The 19,281-nt window shown below is 57.5% G+C and overlaps 1 protein-coding gene across 3 annotated transcripts in view; it reads right to left on the bottom strand.

Annotated features, from left to right (window-relative positions):
• VAV2 (vav guanine nucleotide exchange factor 2) overlaps nucleotides 1-19,281 on the bottom strand; it is a 177,849-nt gene that overhangs the window by 31,172 nt on the left and 127,396 nt on the right. For all 3 annotated transcript variants that reach the window (XM_029202502.1, XM_029202500.1, XM_029202501.1), the window contains exons 5-8: nucleotides 11,721-11,823; nucleotides 8,838-8,936; nucleotides 6,725-6,793; nucleotides 5,613-5,713 (exon numbers count right to left, since the gene is read on the bottom strand). In XM_029202502.1, the coding sequence (XP_029058335.1) occupies nucleotides 5,613-5,713; nucleotides 6,725-6,793; nucleotides 8,838-8,936; nucleotides 11,721-11,823 (372 nt within the window). The remainder of the gene's footprint in view (nucleotides 1-5,612; nucleotides 5,714-6,724; nucleotides 6,794-8,837; nucleotides 8,937-11,720; nucleotides 11,824-19,281) is intronic.

The following is a 19,281-nucleotide window of genomic DNA, read 5'->3' as shown; positions in this document are numbered from 1 at the left end:
CAGCACCCTGGCTCTGCCACGTGAGCCCCCGGGCAGGTCTCCCCTCCCTGGAGCCTTGGGGGTTTGGGACAGATGGCCGGGTCCAGAGTCCCGAGTGTGACACACTGACCAGGAGGAGCCACTCTGCATGAGAAACTGAGCCCTGGTTTCCACTTCAAGGAGTCTCCTATTCAATTCAGAATTTTCATAGAAAAGTTGATTAAGGGGCTTCCCTGGTGGCGCAGTCGTTAAGAATCCGCCTGCCAATGCAGAGGACGTGGGTTTGAGCTCTGGTCTGGGAAGATCCCACATGCCGCGGAGCAACTAAGCCCGTGTGCCACAACTACCGAGCCCGTGCGCCACAATTACTGAGCCTGCGTGCCACAACTACTGAAGCCCGCATGCCCTAGAGCCCATGCTCCGCAACAAGAAGCCCGCGCACCACAGCAAAGAGTAGCCCCCGCTCGCCGCCACTAGAGAAAGCCCACGCACACAACAGGGAAGACCCAACGCAGCCAAAAAGAAAGAAAGGGAGGGAGGGAGGGAGGGAGGAAGGAAGGAAGAGAAAGAAAGCCAGTTTCATGTACCAAAGTTTAAAAAAAACCCCAGAAACTTGGAAGTAAGGCAACGCACACGCGGAGGACTTGACGGTTCAAGGTCCCACCGGAGCGCCTGGGCACGCCAGCCACCCGAGGCCCCGGGGAAGGCGGTCTCCCCGACCCGGCCCGACGCAGCTGCGTGACCCTGTTCTGTACACGTGATTTCCATCACGCTGGGGAAGCAACCCAAAGGTTCCAGCGCTCTTGCCACGGAGGAAATCGACCGGTTTGCATGTAACGTGGCCACCTCATTCCTAACTCCTGTCCCCGCTGACTCTGCGTGCCAGTGTCCCGGACTGTCAGCTAAGCGACCTTCGTCAACCTTCTGCTCTTTCATGAGGTGGTAGATGTTGGCCACCAGCTCCGGGGTAGGTTATTTATTTAACTGCTTGACATTTCAACTCCGACCCCATAAAGGGAGCCTGAATGCCTCTCACAGAAATACATCTGACGCCTTATTTCCTCACTGCGTCACTTCTGTCTCAGCCCACACAGCCGGGGACAGGACGGAGCACGTCCCAGGACACAGGTGATGCGCCCAGGTGTTCACCCGGGACACGGGAACAAGCTGAGACCACGCGTGGCCAAGGCCTCACCCCTCTCCCGTCCTGAGCTGCCCCATCTGGGAAAGGAGCTCTGGACAGGGCGGGAGGCAAAGGGCTCTCCAGCCGATGGTCCCAGGGCAGCCCTCCCGACAGAGCAGCCACGCGAACCCCTGCGGGGGCTCTAGGGGGTACGAGAGCGTTGTCTCCGTGCAGGACCACCTGACGGGCTTTGAGATGAAAGGCCCCCAGAGACCCTGGTTTCCGTGAATGGAAATCACAGCCAGAGGGCAGCGCCATCCACCTAACCTAAGAGCAAGGAGAAGCTGCAGAGCGCCGAAGCCCTCACCTGCCCAGAGCCTCTCTCTCCACACTCACGGAAAGCCCACGGGGTCCTGGGATGGGGAACCTGCCTTTCTGAACGACGTTCCTCCTAAGAGCACGTGTGCAAAGCCCCACAGACAGTCCCTCCTAAGAGCTCGTCCTCCCACCTTACCACCGGGCCACCAGCTCCCCAGGCCCCATCCAGCCCGAACCACGGACCCACAAGAAGTCAGGCTCCAGGCCCACCGTGGTCAGCCCCAGCGATGAATACAAAAGGTGTGACTTCAATGCAAACCCTGCCCGAGAGCCAGCTCCCTCCGTGTGGGAGACGTGGTCTCCTTTAAGCCCACACGGCAAGGTTAACAGGAGCCTCCGCCTTGTCTGAGGATCGAGGTTGCATTAATGGGAGAATAAGCTCCATAAAGAGGTAGGTGATTGCCCCCTGCCATTCTGCACTGCTCATACCACACCTGGATGCCACCCCATCCTTCATCAGTGACGAGCTGCCAGCATCTTGCCCCTTGAATTCCTCAATGGCTTCTCCTGCCCTCATTTAAAAAATTATGGGGCTTCCCTGGTGGCGCAGTGGTTGAGAGTCCGCCTGCCGATGCAGGGGACACGGGTTCGTGCCCCGGTCCGGGAAGGTCCCACGTGCCACAGAGCGGCTGGGCCCGTGAGCCATGGCCGCTAAGCCTGCGCGTCCGGAGCCTGTGCTCCGCAACGGGAGAGGCCACAGCAGGGAGAGGCCCGTGTACCGCAAAAAAAAAAAAAAAAAAAAAAATTATGAATCCCTATCTTCGCCCACCAGATCCTGCAGAACCTATAACTGCTCCTTGGAGAACCTCCCCTTTGCCCCCTCGGTCCCGCTCCCCTGGCCTCTGCCGGTTCCCCAAACAGTCAGAGCTCCTGGCTCTCCTGCAGCTTCTACTCCCCACGTGGCTTCAGGGCTGATCCCCTCTCCCCCAGGTCCTCAGGGGGCCCCAGCCTGTGCTACAAGTCCCTTCCCCACATCCCCCTCCCCTTCCCTGTGCTCTCAGGCACTATCACAGCCCACGGTAAGTCTCTTGTCTGTGGACTCGTTTCCCAGGGAGAGCTGAGCCTGCTTCGCTCACCACGATGTCCTTGGCCCAGAGCTCTGCAGCCGCACACAGCAGGCACTCCATAAATGCTTGCAGAATCGGTAAGCCAGCGACCATCAGGGCCTTAGGGGCTGACTCAGAAATAAGAAGGGACTTGCCAGAAAAGGCGGATGCTGGGATGAACAGTGATTTGGCAAATGAGGTCTGGTGAAATGTAGCCAGCCCCTCCCCCAAAGGGACCGCAAGAAAAGTGCCTGGACCCCCGATGCCTCGCTGGGCGGGTGACCATCTGCAGAGCTCTCGGTGCCAGGATGCATTCTGCTCACTGCAATTCTCCGAGGCGGAAACGTCCGTCATTCCCAGAGGAAAGGAGGCCTGGGGGCAGGCCAGCCCGAGGTTGTGTGTAGAGGATGGCGCGAGGTCTTGTTCACAGGCAAACTGGACCACGGGGACAGGCCAGGCAGCAAAGCCCTTGCGCTGGGGACGTGGAGGGTCCCAGGAGAGGACAGGTCATCCATCTGTACCTCAGCCACACGGCCTAGAGCTGGGTTACTGGGCCTCAGTTCCCGTCCGACCCGCAGCCAAGGCGCAGCACTAACGAGATGCTGACAAGTGTCTGCCGTGCCCGTCACCTGGGCGAGGGTCAGGTCTGACAGTCAGCTCAAGTCCAGCAGCGGGGCGCCATGGGCCCACCTAGCATGGTGGCTTGCAGCCAGGTGAGAGGAAAACCTTGTTGGGGGCAGAGGGTGGGTTAGGGAGCCGGCCTGACCCCCAGACCTGATCCCCACCCCCTTGCCCGGGCCGGCCAGCATGCCCACACCTGCTGATGCCTGGAGAAACCTCGTCTGCTCTCCTCTGGCTGCGTCTGCCACCTGTACATGGGCACTGCCTGCTCCCTCATGGCTCCCGGGAGCCCCCCGACTCGTGGCCCCTCAGAAAGCAGGCTTGAGGACCCTTGCCCGTTCAGGAGGCCACGGCTCCTTGCCTGGAGCTACAGGGCACCTGGGGGAGGCACGTTCAGGCGATCCTAGGTGAAGGCGCCTGGGAACGCAGCTGCCTGTGCAGACAGGGTTGTGAGCGGAGCTGAGCGTCACCTGACGGGCGATGCAGGGGACCCTCCTGAAGATGAGGGCGACATGGACCCAGGGTCCCCACTGGCCCCTGTGGTGCCTTCTACAGCTCCCAGGACCCCTCATCAGACCCTAGGAATCGGTATTATTTTTTTTGGGGGGGCTGTGTTGGGTCTTTATTGCTGCACGCGGGCTTTCTCTAGTTGCGGTGAGTGGGGACTACTTTTCGTGCGGTGCACAGGCTTCTCACTGCGGTGGCTTCTCTTGTCGCGGAGCACGGGCTCTAGGCGCACGGGCTTCAGTAGTTGTGGCACGTGGGCTCAGGAGTTGTGGCGCACGGGCTTAGGTGCTCCGCGGCATGTGGGATCTAATTCCCAGACCAGGGCTTGAACCCGTGTCCCCTGCATTGGCAGGCGGATTCTTAACCACTGCGCCACCAGGGAAGCCCCAGGAATCAGTATTTTTAACAAGCTCCCAGGCAGAGCCACCACGAAGACAGAGCCTTCAGGCTCCTTTTGTCCAAAGATCCTACGAGGGACGGAACGCCGGGCACCATCTAATGATGCATCTCTTGAGATTTCAGTGGCTAAAAGCCACCATCTCCCAGGACCCTGCAATGCTGGCATCCTGCGAGCCCGCCACGTCACCTGGCTTCGTCCTCGTCAGCAACCCGTCTTGAAGCGCCAGCTGCCAAGGCGCCAGGGGACGAAGCAGGGGCCCGGGCTCTCCGCTGGGACGGCAGAGCCATCCTGACAGCTGCCCCCTCACACCTAGTTGGAAGCTTCCAGAATTCCACGCCCCCCGCCAGGCTCTAGCAGGACATTCTAGAGAATAGAAGGCTGCCTCCGTACCCCCTCCATCAACTGGGGTGACCAACAGAGGCGCTTAAAAGCGAGCAAATAGATTCACAGGGGCCACGTAAGAGCAGTATAATTTTTTTTAAAACAAGGTCCCTGCGTTGATTCCTCACGAGCTGTCGCTCTCTCCCATTGACAGTCTTGATTCTGGATCAGGGACCCCACTAACGGGCATGATTATCACAGGTGACTTTCTGGCGGGGTGGAGGCCGGCACCCTCTCTGCGTCTAGACTCAGCCTAACCACCTGGGAGGGGCCTGGAGGAGAAGGGCCGCCTCGGATCCTGACAAGAGCATCTATACCCCCTCGGGCTCCATGGACACTTGCCCCGAAGCTGCGGAGACTCGCACAGGACCAGGGCACCACTGGAAGATCCAGGGCTCTGCGCTTCTCGGTCCCGGAACCACGTCTCCCCACGTTCAGGGCTGAAGCCAGCTGATGCCAAGACGGCCACGCAACCCTGTCCGGGGCTGCCGTCCGCACCCCCGCCCGGCTGCCCAGGTCCGGCCCCTACACCTGCCCGGTCACCGCAGCCTTCACTGGGTGTGGACCAGCATGTCGGCAGCACCGGCCTGGCCTCTGCTCACCCTCAGGGCACCAAGTGGCACAGACGCCATCGTGGCCCCTGACCGACAGATAAAGAAGTCGGGCTGTGGTGTCGTATAGAAGCAGCGGCATGGCCTCAGCCCTGGGGACCCAGAGCCTGGGCTCTCAGCCACGGCTCCCTGCAGCCCCTGAAGCCCCTCACTCAGGCTGGCACAGGCGGGGGTGAGTGCAGTTGTAGCAGCAGGTGCCACAGGTCCCCTCCCCCCAGGCACAGAACTCAGGGGCAGACTCTCCCGGTGCCCGATTCCCGTGGGGTCTGCAGCACGGCAGGGGCGTCGTGATGGCACGAGTGTCCTTCAGCCACCACGACCCCCAAGAATAGAGGCAGAGGGGGCGGCTGGAGCCCCCGAGAGGCCCCTCCCATGCAGGCTGTGACGGCAGGGAGGACAGGCAGTTTTCTCAGTTGACAAGTGAGGACAGGGTGAGTGTGGGAGCCCCGACCCCCGCCTCAGCACCACGCAGCGGTAACCTGGGTAAACTCACCCACCAGCTCTGCCCCGTCCCCACGATGGAACCGGGGAGGTGCCCGGACGCCCCAGAGGCCCCGGCCACTCACCTTTCCTTGAAGTCCAGGAAGACCTTGGCCAGCGTGCTGCCCCCCGCCATCATGGACACGTCGATGGCCCTCAGGAAGCTGTGATGCACCTTAATTAGGTCCTGGGACAAAAAGCAACCACGCATGAGCAGGCACAGCAGGCTGGGGGGCACGCGGGCTCTGTGATCACCCTCCTTCCCGGCTGCCGTTCCGATGGAAGGACGTCCACGTGAGCGGCCGGGCGCTGGGCGTACTTCCTCACGTACACACCGGCTGCCGTTCACTAGAAGGTGCCACAGCCGTCCAGAGTCTGCACCCGCCTGTCCAGACACACGGTGCCCGACCCCAGCCAGCATCCTCGCGACCCGCCCGCTGTGTGCGGGAGTGCAGGGGCTCAGGCGCCCTGACGGGTGAAGTCTCTCCACTGTGGAAGGGGGGGCCTTGGCCCTGGGGAAGTGTGTCCACACTTCAGAGCAGAGGGGCGGCTAGCAGGCAGCACCATCTCCCATCCAGGTTTCCAGTCCTTCTGTGGCCACGTGTGCCACTGCTCACGGCAGGATGAACTCTGGGTCGGGGGGCGCAGCGGCTGCGAAGCTCCGGGGTCTGCGTCAGCCTCACCCAGGAGGTGCCCAGCGCCCACCCCTCAAGCCGTCGGCACCCCGAGGAAGAGTAGGGCCAGTGCTCCCCGACGAAGCCCACCCACACGCAGCTTCTGTCCCCGGCTCTGCTGACCACATCGAGGTGAGCCTCCCCACGCGGGATGGCCCTCCGGTGTCCGTGTTCAGACACCGCAGAGCAGTGAGGGCACTGTTTGCTCAGAGAGGGGGAGGGGACACACTTCCCCGCACTGATGACAAAACCTGGTGCTTCCTCCAGGGTGTGTGCGTCACGGGCACACCCGCCAGCACCGTATTGGGCAGGGAAGCTCCCAGGAACTGTCCTCTGTCTCCTAAAACCCAAGTCCCCGAGAAATGGGGGCCTGCTCACCGCCCCCCATCCGTCAGCCACGAAAACACCCTTTAGCCAGGATCAACCATGCAAGCCCTGGGGACGGTCAAGTGGGAGCCCGCCTGACGTCCGAGCAGGTTAGGACCTCCAGCCCACACACGGTGAGCCAGGGGTGGGACCCTTACCTCCAGGTTGATGAAGATGGCCGCCATGTCCGCTGGGCTCAGCACCAGCCTCAGAGGGGTCACGTAGTTCTGGAAGAGAGAAGCCCATCACCGCCTGAAGGACGCCAGTCACCTTCGAGGCCACAGTCGCCGGTCGGAGGGGCTCTAACGGCCTCAGAGAAAAACAGGCGACTGCAGGCAGCGCCCCCGTTCCCCCATCAAGGGTCCTGCGGGACGGCCGCTCACCCAGCACACGGGGGTGCTCCACGCTTACTGGAGAGGGGGAGACCTGCGCGGGAAGTGTGGGACCGGGTGGGGGTCAGGCCTGAGGACCCGCCAGGTAGGCAAAGCTCCACAGAGGGCCCCTTGCACGTGGCGCTGGACTTCCACCCTAAGGCCAGCCAGGGTGGGCTCTGCTGTTTGAGATACTTGAGCAAGTCGGGTCCTCCCGGGAGGCGAGAGGCGTCACCCAAGGGAGAGCCTGAGGACCGAGAAATGCCGTGATTCCCACCCGACACCCATTCCTGAGCCTACACCCATGAGTGCACCCCCAAACCTGTCATCAAGAGGCCCGCTCCGGCCCCGCAAGCGCCACAGTGGCAGGGGTGCTTCTGCCCCCGGCCTCCTGGAGGCCCCCACGGGGAACGACCAGCCACCCTCCCCTCTCCCTGCCCCTTCTCCCACAGGGTCCTGGTCCCCTCGCCCTCTCCTTGGCCGCTGTGTGCAGCAAGAGAGACCTGTCCAAACGGACAAGCACTAGTGGCTGCTGGACGCACCCAAGCACTTCTCCCTGTGCCGTGCCGACACCAGCCACTGTGTGACTCGGTTTCCTCACCTGACACGGGGATGGCAACACGGTTAGGGGAAGATTGCAAACACGATCGTCCCCGAGAACACGCAGCACATGCACACCCCGGCTGGGCACACGCCCAGCTCAACCCCCGACGTGTGCTGCGCCCGCAGATGGGCAGCACCCGCCCCCAAAGCCCACACTGCAGGGGTGGAGACGGGCCACAGCGGCCCGCCGGTTTTCTGCGACGAAACTCGGGCTACGTGAAGCCTGCAGGGCCCTGGAAGGAGCTGACCCGGGAGCTGGGACTCGAAGGAATGGGCAGCTGGGACCATGTGTCTGCAGAAAAGCTGGTGGTCGGGGAGAAGCTAAAGGGCGGACACACAAGGGTTGAGTGGGGCAGGAGAAGGGGAAAGTTCAGAAGCCTGGGCCAGACCTGGGGCCAAGGGGCATCTCACGACTCCCGGCTGGAGGCTCCACAGTGCCCTAAACAGTGGGGACCTTCTTAGGCCACCCCATTATGGCTACACTTGGCCCTACTCTGCAATGAAAGACCAGCCAGGAAAGGTCCGTCTCAAAAACCGTGTTGGTCCTTTCACGCCAGCGTGCACTGGCAGCTGGCAATGAGGATGCCCAAGTGACAGGGAAACGGCACCGCGCCAGTGACCACAGGAGGCCAGGGCAGATGGCAGGAGAAGGCCCGTCCGTGGTTCTCCAGGAGCTGGGCAGGCCGGCAGGGAGACAGCGCTGACCAGCCATTCAGGGGAGCACACAGGCCGCCACAGGAGCTCCAGAGACTCACGTCACTGGGCCCAACTGCGTCCCAGGTGCAGGATGCCCACAGTGGCTGGTACTGCTGTTATCGCAGCTTACGGGGTGGGGAGGCTGAGTGCAGACAGCACCCCAGGGAGGAGGATACACCAAGAGCTCACTCAGCGCCTGGCCTGGGGGAGAGTGTATACAGAAGGCGTCTAGCTCTGGGTGAGGATAAAAACGTAAAGAGCTTAGCTCGGCGCATTCCGGAGCAGAAGCCATAACGACGCCCCGTTTAGGCTGGAAGGAGCCTGTGAAACAAGCTCAGGAACAGTCCAGGGTCCGAGCTGAGGCCAAAGGGTGGGAGGTGGGACCAGGGCCAAGGGTGGCAGCTGACGAGGAAGCTGGCCTGAGTGGAGCCCACAGCTTGTGTGCGGGCAGAGGGCAGAGGGCAGAGGAAAGGTGAGGGCGACCTCCTTTTTGGTGGAGGGTGCAAAACCGAGAGGGCCCCTGAGCCCCGCCTCCGTCACCGCTGCCCGGAGTCCCTGCCCGGTGGCAGGGGTCCTGGGTGGACCCGGCGGCCACGCCCACCTTCTCGATGTCCTCCAGGGTCCGGTAGTACTTGGCTTCCGTCTCCTGGATCTCCAGCAGGCAGCAGCTCCTCTTGTCGTCCTCCGTCATGCCCATTTTCTAGAGGGGGCACAGGAGGTCAGCCAGGACCCCGCCATGCCCTCCACCTGCCGCCCACCCAGGCTCGGCCGTGGGGTCACTGAGCGTGAAGGGGGCCACGTGGGAGACAAAAGGCCCTTCCCCTTTCTGCAGACGGGCAGGCTGAGGCACAGGGGAGGGGATGTGGTGTGACCCTGAGAACTGACGACAGCGCAGAGATGGGACAGAGGCTTCTGAATCTGTCTCCACCAGACTGGTCACCCCCTCCAGCAGATACAGCAGGCGTCACACATGCTTAAAGCGCCGACTACGTGCACAGAGAGAGGGTCTGACCAGCTCCCTGAGGACACGTGTCCACCAGCTGATCCACGCTCCCAGCTTCAGCCTGCTACCGCCTCAGAGAAAGAAGCCAATTCCCCACAGGGCTGGACTTTCCAAATGTCCACTGCCTCAGACCAGGTTCCGAGCTAACAGCCCGTCGGCAGGGGTCACTGAGGACACACCTCTGAGGCAGGGCCTGCCCCACCTCTGGGGTGGGACTGACCAAGAGACTGTGGCCACAGGGGCCGGGGAAGAGGCAGCAGGTGGGCTGACTGTCGGAGGTTCTGTGGATGGTCCAGACACTCTCCTTAAGTCCTTTCAGGCTGACTGAGCACGCAAGGCTCCGGGGAAACAGTGCTGGGACGTGGGACGTGCCATCTGGACTCATACCTGCCCTGATGTCATCCTCCCCCTCCTCCAAGAAAGGCCCCAGGGCCCCGCGTGGGTTTGCCGGGGCCACAGTTCTCCAAAGTAACCTGCCAGGTGGGCACATCACCCAGGCCCCCCAGGCTCCTTCCCAAAGCCCGATGTCCCGCTCAGCATGGGAATTCAGTGTTGAGGGTCCACAGTTCCCCTGAAACTGTGTGTAAGAATGTGGTGCCCAACAGCGTCTCCCTGGGGACAGGGTCCCGAGTTCCTCCCGGAAGTCAGAGGAAGACGGTGCTGGCAGAACTGGCCCCGGGCCTCCCCTCCACCTGCCACTTACCTGCATGTATCTAATCTGAAAGCATGGAGAAACAAATAGGGCAAAGAACCAGTTAGCGGTGCTTATGCTTATTCAAGCCGAGCTTGGGGAAGTCAGGGAGCTCACCCCCATTAGCCAACGGCCCCAGAGGTCACATCACACCCTCCGCCCGCCCGCATGGCAGCCTGGCGGGGCGGCGGGGACAGCGCCAGGACCGAGCACATGGCAGCTTGCCCACGGCCGGGCTCGGAGAGTGGCACCTGCCATCTCCTGGCTGTAGCTTCCTTTAGAAACATCACTATTCCCCATACTTTCCACTTAGACCGTTCAGACAGCTCCAGACATGACAGGAGAGGAAATAAACCCAGCTGTGTATCTCAGAGGACCTGGCAAGTGGCAGGAGGCCCGCCCTGCCTGGATGGACAGGACAGCTCGTGAGCCCAGCGCCGAGACTGGGGACGCTACGCATCGCTGGGCAGGTGGGACGCTGGTTTGTCCCCAGGACACAGGCGGGCATCTCCCCCAGCCCCGCAGGTCCTGCAAACGCCCCGGGTCCTGTCATGTGCTTTCAGCACCAGGGACAGCAGCGGCCTCTGGGGAGCGCCCACTCCAGGGCGGGCTTCTGCAAGCCAGGTGCACACGGGGTCCCGTGGGAGCTTGTACAGCCAGGGGGCAGGGGATCCCCCCAGACACACACACAGGCCACTACACCCACGTGCCCTCGCCTAACCCAAGGACACCCAGCTTCCAAAGGGCTTGGGGAGTCGGGCGGCGCCCATCTCACTCAGCCTGCTGGCAATGCGGGAGGGCAGCCAGCCTCTCAGGCCGGGTCGGCTAAGCAGAGCCCTCCGGCCCCCTGAGCCCACTTCCCTGGAAGGTCCAGGAGCAGAGCTGCCTACCATAAGGCTGCCCGGGGCGGGGGCAGACCTGGGCTCACAGACCCACCGCTGACTCTCCAGAGTGAGATTCCTGGTAATTGCGGGGAGCGAAACCCACCTCCAGACCCTTGAGGGGCAAAATGAGAAACCCGTTCTTAGACGCAGCATCTGGGGCTGTGAGCCACTGCCCGGCATCTCGGCATGTCTCCCGGCAGAGAGCGGGAAGGGCCTCTTTGAGAGGCCTCATGGGGAGCTGTGTCCTACCCTTTTGTTTCTCTACCACCAGCTGGTGGCCCCCACGCTGAGGGAAAAGACTGAAACATGCTTTCAGAGAAATTTCCCCCATTTCTTTGGTGAGGGCAAATGGCATCAAAGGCCTCCAAAGTGGGCAACTGGCATCGCGAGCGCCCCCGGGAGCCTGGGGGTGCGAAAGGGCTGTGGCCCACGCCACCAGATCCCCGTCTCCCGTCCTGGCCTGGCAGGAACCCTCCCGCCCCAGGACAGCAGCTGTGGGCAGCACACGGGGCTGCAGCACGCGAACATCCCAGACGTGATTAGCCGACGCCCGTCGGAAATAAACATCCTCACGCAGGAAAGACGCACGGCTGCTAAGGGCAGAGGGAGGCAGGCTGCCGGAGACCAGCACCGCGTCACCATCTAAGGCTCCCTGGGCAGGAAGGACTCGGGGTCCTGCACGCCCTCCGGAGGAGACTTCCAGAGCAACACGTCCGGGGAGGCGGGGTGGCAGCGGTGTCACATCCCGGTCTCCCTAGACATTTCATAGGAAAGAAGGGACCTGGCCGACCGGCGCAGGAAGGACCGGGTGCAGCTCCCCACCCCCCCACGCCCGTGGCTCAGACGGTGGGGTCTGCGCAGAGGCTTTAAAGGAGGGGCGGAGCGGGGCGGGCAGCGGGGGCTCACCATGGGCTGCTGCACTTCCACCTTGATGATGTCCTCATAAATGTCGTCCCCTTCATCTTCGCACGGGACGCAGTCGTAGATGTCCTCCCCCACGTCATGCTCACTGCACAGGAGGGAAGCGGGGGAGAGGGGTGGGGGGCTGAAGCCACGTCCACGACGGGGCCCCCCGGAGGGGAGAGGCAGTTGGGGCCACCATGAGGCCCACCCTCTCGGCCTCAGTGTCCTGGTCCAAGGACAGGGCGCCCGCTTCCTGTGGTTTCTGGTAGTTTAACTCAGGCAGCCTGGGAGTGCCTTGTGCTCTGCCTGCCGCCCTTCTGGAAGGTCCCACCATGACAAAGCGCACCCACCCCAGCCCTTTAGTAAAAGCAGGGTACACACGCTGGGGCCCGGGGGCGAGATGCTGCCTTAACGGGAATCTTTGCATAGCTGACGGACAGGCAGGCCCAGCTCTGGGGACCAAATGCCCTCTCCCTGGGCCCACGCCTGGGACCTGGAGCCCCGAGAGCTCTCAGCTCAGCCCAAGGTCTCCCCAGTCCCAGCAGTCGAAGTGTGAAGGTCAAAGTGCAGAGCTCACAGGCACGTGGACGTTTTCCCCACCAGTCAGCAAGGAAGCAGAGCAGAGGGACGAGGAGTTTGTGATGCACCTTCCCAAAGGAGCAAGGAAGTTACCACTTAACTTACGATTCAATAAACCTTTGTTTTCAGCTCATGATCTTGCCAACAAGTTATCCCCTCTGATCTGCAAGCCTCCAGTCAAGGGACACCTCCTCCAAGAGGCCTTCTGGGATCCCCCGCCCAGTCTGCCATCCGGGACTCTCCATCTGGAGCTCTTGTACCAAGGGCATCCCTCTCACTGCATCTCCAATTATTTTATAAGTGCCTGTGGATAAGCCTGTCTCTTCCCCAGACGAAACCCAGCTTCTTCCTCCCTTCTGATCCCCACTCCTGATACAAAGTAGGTGCTCAGCAAATATTTCACTGAATGAGGCAACAGCAAGTGAGCCAACCCGACTTGTCCCTCACTTCCCACAGGCTCCCGGCCCCCAGGGGTCACTCTGGCCTGGGGATCGGGGACAGGACTCACCCTGGACCCAGGGCAGCCAGCTCTTCAGCCTGCCGTGGGGTCCATCCTCGGGGCAGGCTGTGCTCAGAGGCCAGCTCCCCCGGGAGGCCCACGCCAGCCCCGAGTGCCTCTCTGTGTGAGGACACATCTCATGGCCTGGCTCAAAGGAGGCCTGGCAAAGTTCTCTTCTGAAAGGCGTCAGCATGAGGTGGACCACTTCCCCTCCCCACCGCACAGAGTCCGGGGGGTGGGGGGAGGGAGGCGAGAGCAGAAACGATTCCCCAGCGGCTCTTACGAGTAGGTTTCTGGCCCATCCCAAACCTAGCTTTTGAACATTAGCTGTCATTCTAGAGGCTGGGGCGGGGGAGAGAGATCGCCACAAACCTACTGGAGAGAATGTGTCGTATTCGAGGAAGGTCGCGGCAGCCAGTCTCCCCAGAGCCCTGGACACCTCCCCCGTGGGGCTGAGCTGCAGTGGGACAGTGGGTAGATGCGTCAGACTTCCCTCTGTGGGGGGCGATTCCAGGCACGGGGGTGAGCCAGTGTCTACCTTGATGGGACCCCCGCAGATAGCTGATGAGAAAGGGCGGGAGAGAAAGCTGCTGCTTCGGGGTTACGTCACTTGCTGTCTTACCACCACCACTCCAGGAAGCAAAAGTTGGCCTGAGGACAAAGCCACATCACAAGGGGCTCGGCCAGCTAACGGACCCCCCTGTAACTGTGACGTCACCCGCCGATCGACGGGCCCGTCCACAGGGATGCCAACGCACGTGTGGGCACTTGGAAAACATGTATGCTTTTCAACTTAACACACCCTTGGAGATGGAGAGCACTGAGGCCCTTTCACAGATTAGAAAACCACACACTGAGGCTCCACAGCGGCTACAGGGAGCTGCGGGGTGATCCCAGCCCCAGCTCGTCCTTTCTCCCCTCTCCCGCCCGCCCTCCACTGCGAGACCAGTGTCTGGACGTCGGCAGTGCCAAGAACTGGGGTGGGACCCAGATGGTGACAGGGCTCCCAGCTCCTGACAGAACCAATGAGAAGGCGGAGAGGGGGTTCTGTCCCCCAAGGTGGGCCTTGGGAACGGTCACTCGTGTTGGCAGCCTCTCCAGAGGCTGCCCCCAAAGGAAACAGTTCCCGCAGCCCTGCCCACCAGATTACTGGAGGTCCAGGCAGGTACCTGCAGGGGTTCCTTCCGAAGGATGCCAGACACCCTGGATTTCTGTCGTGCAGCCAAGCGAGGCTGGTGACAAAGGCACTGTCGCGAATTCTGACAGCGTGGAACAGAGGGGAGACATGGAGGCCCCCGGGCTGCTCAGTGAGACACCTCAAAGGCAGATCAGCCCGCTCGTACCATCCGAAGACAGTCATCAGCTTTGCTCTGATGGGCCGGTGGAAGGAAGTGGGCTGGATGGGGGGACCTTGACAGTCAAATATTCTACGAACCGATGAAATGAACAAAATGAACGTCAGCCTGGAAAGGGTCCTCGAGACCATCAGGTGAAGGGACAGCCATCTGCCAGCCCAGGAGCCCCCTTTCTCATCCCACATTTGGGGGAACATCCTAACTGACCCCAGGACTCTATCCCATCCAGCTCAGAATGTTTTTCAGCAAAGACCCCCATGCAGCCTCCACAATCAGTCAACCGGAATCAGGGCTCGAGATGCAACTGAGCCCAAAGCTCTCTGTCGTGCGGATGGGGAAGCCGGGGTGCACGGGTGGGGAACTGGCCACGTGGTCTTTCGGAAGCCGCGTTCCTGCTCTGCTATCTCCTGGTTGGTGGACCGGTCAGAATGCTTTCATTGGCTGAGGACCTGACGGCGTGGGCACTGAGGGCTCTTCAGAGAAATAGAACCGGCGATCTGTCGATCTTAGGGTGATGCAGGCACCCGCCCCATTAGGACCCCAAGCAAGAGCTGTGCTTGATGGAGAGGACACTGAAGGTTGGAGAGGTCAGAAGCTTCCCAGACAGCGGGACTTGAAAGACGCTTGGACACCAGTGTCGACCGTGGGGTCCTATGGAAGGTGCCGAGGGGCAGAGTCCCTTCTCTGCCACCCTCTTCACTGGCACCATCCACAGATCTAGGCATGCACCGACGTCTACATGCACCTATTGTGTCTACAGAGCACCTACTGCATTTCGAGCGTGGGGCGGAATGCCGTAACATAGGCTTGTCATTTGGGGGATAGGATTTGTGTAGATCGAGATGTACCCTTAGCTCTACCATTTTGACAAGGGGACGCCCCTGTGTAATTCACATCCTGTGACATCACAGAGCATCCTCATCTCCCCTGAAAGTCCCTCTCCTCCCTGATCGACCCCTCCCCCTCCCCTAGTAACCCGCCTCTGACTGTTCCTCACCAGAGATTCCCTTCGTCTGTTCTAGAACGTCGCATCAACTGCACCGTCTGTTACATTCACGTCTGTGTCTGGCTTCCCCTCCTCAACATCAAGCCCCTGAGATCCAGGCTGTTGCCTCCATCAGCAATTCATTCCTTTTTATTGCTGAGTCCTAATCCCACAATTTGACATCCATTCTCCTTTTGATGAACATTTGGGTTGCTTCCAAGTTCTGGTTATTGTAAATAAAAGCTGCTATGAGCATTTGCCTTTTTTTTTTTTTTTTTTTTTTTGTGGGCATATGCTCTCATTTCCTTTGGAAATGAAATTCCATGAGGAGTGGAATTGTTGGATCAAAGGGGAGGTGTGTGTGTTTATCTTCATCAGTAACTGCCAAGCATTTTTCCAAAGTGGCTGCAGCGTTTACTCCACCACCAGCAGTGTACACGAGTTACAGTTGTTGCGGTTCTCTCCAGCTCTGGCGGGTTCCAGCTTTTTTAATTTTAGCCACTAGAGCGGGTATGTAGTGAGATAGAATTGCAGTTTTATTTTGCATTCCTGCAAAGATTAATGATGTTCACATTTTTTCTGTGTACTTATGGACGTTTGTGTATCTTCCTATGAGAAAGGCTTGCTCAAGACTTTTGTCCATTTCTAAAAATTGGTTGCCTTATTCTTATTGGATTCTAGGAGTTCTTTATATATGATGGATACAAGTCTTCTGTCAGATATGTTTTTTGAACTTTTTTTTCTCAGTCTCTGGCATGGCTACTCGTTTTCTTAATGGTGCCTTTTGATAAACGTTCGTTTTTCATTTTAATGAAGGTTAACTTATTGACTTTTTCTTCTATGGTGTCCTGACTCCATCCTGTGTTGCACCTACAAAATCTTTGTGCCTTGTGTAAGAAATCTCTGCTTTCTTCCAGGTTGCAAAGGACTTTCTCCTGTATCTTCTTCTAAGACCTATATGGTTTCAGTGTTTTTGTTTAGGTTTCTAATCCATCTCAAATGGATTTTTGTGTATGGTGTGAGGTAGGGATCGACGTTCATTTACTCATCCCCACGTGGATATCCAGATGTTTCAGAACAATTTGTTGAAAACTTTCTTTTCTCCATTGGATTGCTTGGATCTCTTTGACAAAAACCAATTGACTATACATGTGTGGGTCTGTTCTAGAATGCTCTATTCTAGCCCATCAATACATTCAGCTATCTTTATGCCAATACCACTCTGTCTCAATTAATTTAGTTTTATAGAAAGTATAAAACTAAATAGAAAGTTTTATAGAAATCAGGCAGCGTAAATCCTCTAGCTTTGTTCTTTTATAGGACTGTCTAGACTATCCTAAAGTCCTTTGTATTTCCACATCAACTTTACAATCACCTTGTCAATTAAAAAGAAAAGTCTGTTGGAATTATAATAGGAACTGTAGTGACTACAGTTTAATCTGGGGGAAAACTGACATCTTAACAATATCATCTTCTAACCCACAAACACAGTATACACTTGCATTTATTTAGGTCTTTAGGTCTCAGCAACATTTTGTAGTTTTATCATAGAGGTTTTAGAATTTAGGAAGCTTGGGACTACTGTTTTCTTCAATTTTTTTTTTTCCTGCCTTATTCTCTCTTTCTTCTCCTTCTGGGATTCCAATTATACCTGTTAGACCACCTGATATTGTCCCACATGTCTGAGGCTCTGTTCATATTTTTCAACCTCCTTTTCTCTCTGTAATTAAGAGTGTATAACTTCCATTGAACTACTGAATATTTTCAAGTTCAATGACTCTTTCCTCTGCCACCTGCAGTCTTCTATTAAACTGATCCAGTGACTGTTCATTTGTTGTCATGCTTTTTGGTTCTAAAATTTCCATCTGGCCCTTTTTTATAGTTTCTTATTTCTCTACTGAGGCTCCTCAACCGTTCGTCGATTTGGTGCATATTTTCCTCGAAGCCCATATTTATAAAAGCTGCTAATTGTGACTTCTAAGTCATCTCAAGGTTGGTTCCCCTCGACACTGTTTTTTTCTTGAGTATGATTCACTTGTTCCTGTTTCTTTGTAAATTTGATGATCTTTTTCATTGGACGCTGGACGTTATGAATGATTCATTACAGAGATTCAGATCCTACTATTTCTTCTGAAGAGTAATACTTGTTCTGACAGTTACCTCGGCTGGTTGTACTTAAACTTCAAACTCTACCTTCCCCGCAGGGGGCAGCAGCTGAAATGGCTGCTAAATCCAGTTTCCAGCTGCGACATTTTTTGCTGGAAACCTTAGGGACTCTCCTGTGTGTGTGAGGTTTAGTGGTCAACCCAGGATTTAGGTGGATTCTATGAGCAGATTTGAGCCTGTGGGTCCCTCCCTTCCAGCATTCCCTGCCTAACTTTCTGTCTGTTCTCCCACCCCCAATTTCTTTCTTCTGGCACCTCCAGCCAGTGGATTGGGGATGCCCTCATACAAAAAGACTACAAGCGCTCAAGCCCATCCACAGTGAGCAGCTCTTGAAGAAACAGTGGGTTCCTCCGGGTAACAGTAAGATGATACCGTCCCCCCCCCCCCCCCCCCACCCCGTACTCACAGAAGGAACAGGACTGAGACACCGGCAATACAGCCCTGGTGGTTCCCCCAACACACGTCCACCAGCATGATCTCAGCTGGTCTTCTTTCTCAAAATCAATAAAGACAAGGAACAGCCATTCACGCAGGATCAATTTTCACCACATTCATCTCTTCTAATTGACACAGGGCACTGAGGTTAAAAATAGGCAGAGCCAGAAACACCAGAGAGAGAGAGCTGTGCTCTGGCATCTGAACTTGGGACAGAAAAATCTCAAAAATGCAGACCCAATCACTTCTCTCCATTCTGCCAAATGTCTGTTATCCAGAGCCTGTTGAAAACTTGTGGGGGAGGGAGGGGTAAATCGGGAGTTTGGGATAAACAGATACACACTACTATATATAAAATGGATAACCAACTAGGACCGACTGTACGGCACAGGGAACTATACTCAATCTTGTAACAACCTATAAGGGAAAAGAATCTGAAAGATAGATATAGATGTATGTATAACTGAATCACTCTGCTATACACCTGAAAGTAACACAACACTGTCAATCAACTATACTTCAATTAAAAACAAAACAAAACACCTTGAGTACTGAATGGTCAGCTTCCTGCCTGTAATGTCCTAACTTTACCGCTGTCTGCAGGGCCTCATTATAGAGCCATGAGGGCACTCATAATCCTACTCGCTACACTTACGATTTTTTTTAATTGTGAAAATACTCCCCAACCATTATTTAACTCAGGTTAATGGACACTAAGAAATACACGTTCACGTATATTACACAAAATTATAAAACAGGAGCATTAACATTTCATCTTGTGCATGTTCCACATTATGGGAGAAGGGGAAATAGAAGAAAAAGCAAAGAAGTGGGGTTTTTAAAAAAATGAAAACAAAGTCATAAAAGTAAAGTTACACATATTTGTTCAACTCAGCAATTAAGATGAAAAGACCATCAGATTTGATTGGCTTAATCGACACTTATCCTGAGACCAGTTCTGTGCCGGTAGGTAACCTGTGGAATCTGGGGGGACACAGAGATGACAGAGGCACCAACGGACTCTGTCCCGTGGACCTCACAGTCCAGATGGGGAGACAGACAGGGCAGCGGTTACGGTTGAGACGCAGACCCTTCTAAACTGGAGGAGTGTCATTTGTGTGGGGTGACAGGCTCTGGTTCCCAGCAGCTCTGTCCCTCTGGCGAACATCACATGGAAATTCCACTGTTACCCAAACTCTTAGCTAAGGCATCGCCTCCAAGCGTGAGTCTCTGGAACAGGGCAGGGGATCCATTACACGTCGTAGCACCTGCTAAAGCAGATGCGTTAATGCCGTGACCAGCTGTGCCCAGTGCATCTGACGGCCGCGGCTCTTGAATGGAGGAAAAGGAAATGACAGGTGTGGGCTCTGGAGTGGGGGAGGGGTGCAAAATGAGGTCCCCCGAGCGTCTGAAGTGTCCTGGAGTGCAGGGCGGTGACATGGAGGTAGATGCCATGGGGTGTGGATCCCGGTCTGTTTCCTCCCTGCAACACGAGCTCGATGACCACCCAGCTCTGCCCTGGCCCTCAGAACCGGAGCCAGCCCC

The sequence above is a fragment of the Monodon monoceros genome, unplaced genomic scaffold, assembly GCF_005190385.1.
Source record: "Monodon monoceros isolate NGI ecotype Baffin Bay Population unplaced genomic scaffold, NGI_Narwhal_1 Super_Scaffold_5, whole genome shotgun sequence".
NCBI classification, from domain to species: Eukaryota; Metazoa; Chordata; class Mammalia; order Artiodactyla; family Monodontidae; genus Monodon; species Monodon monoceros.
The sequence above is the reverse complement of the archived record's forward strand: the minus strand, read 5'-3'. Positions and strand labels throughout refer to the sequence as shown.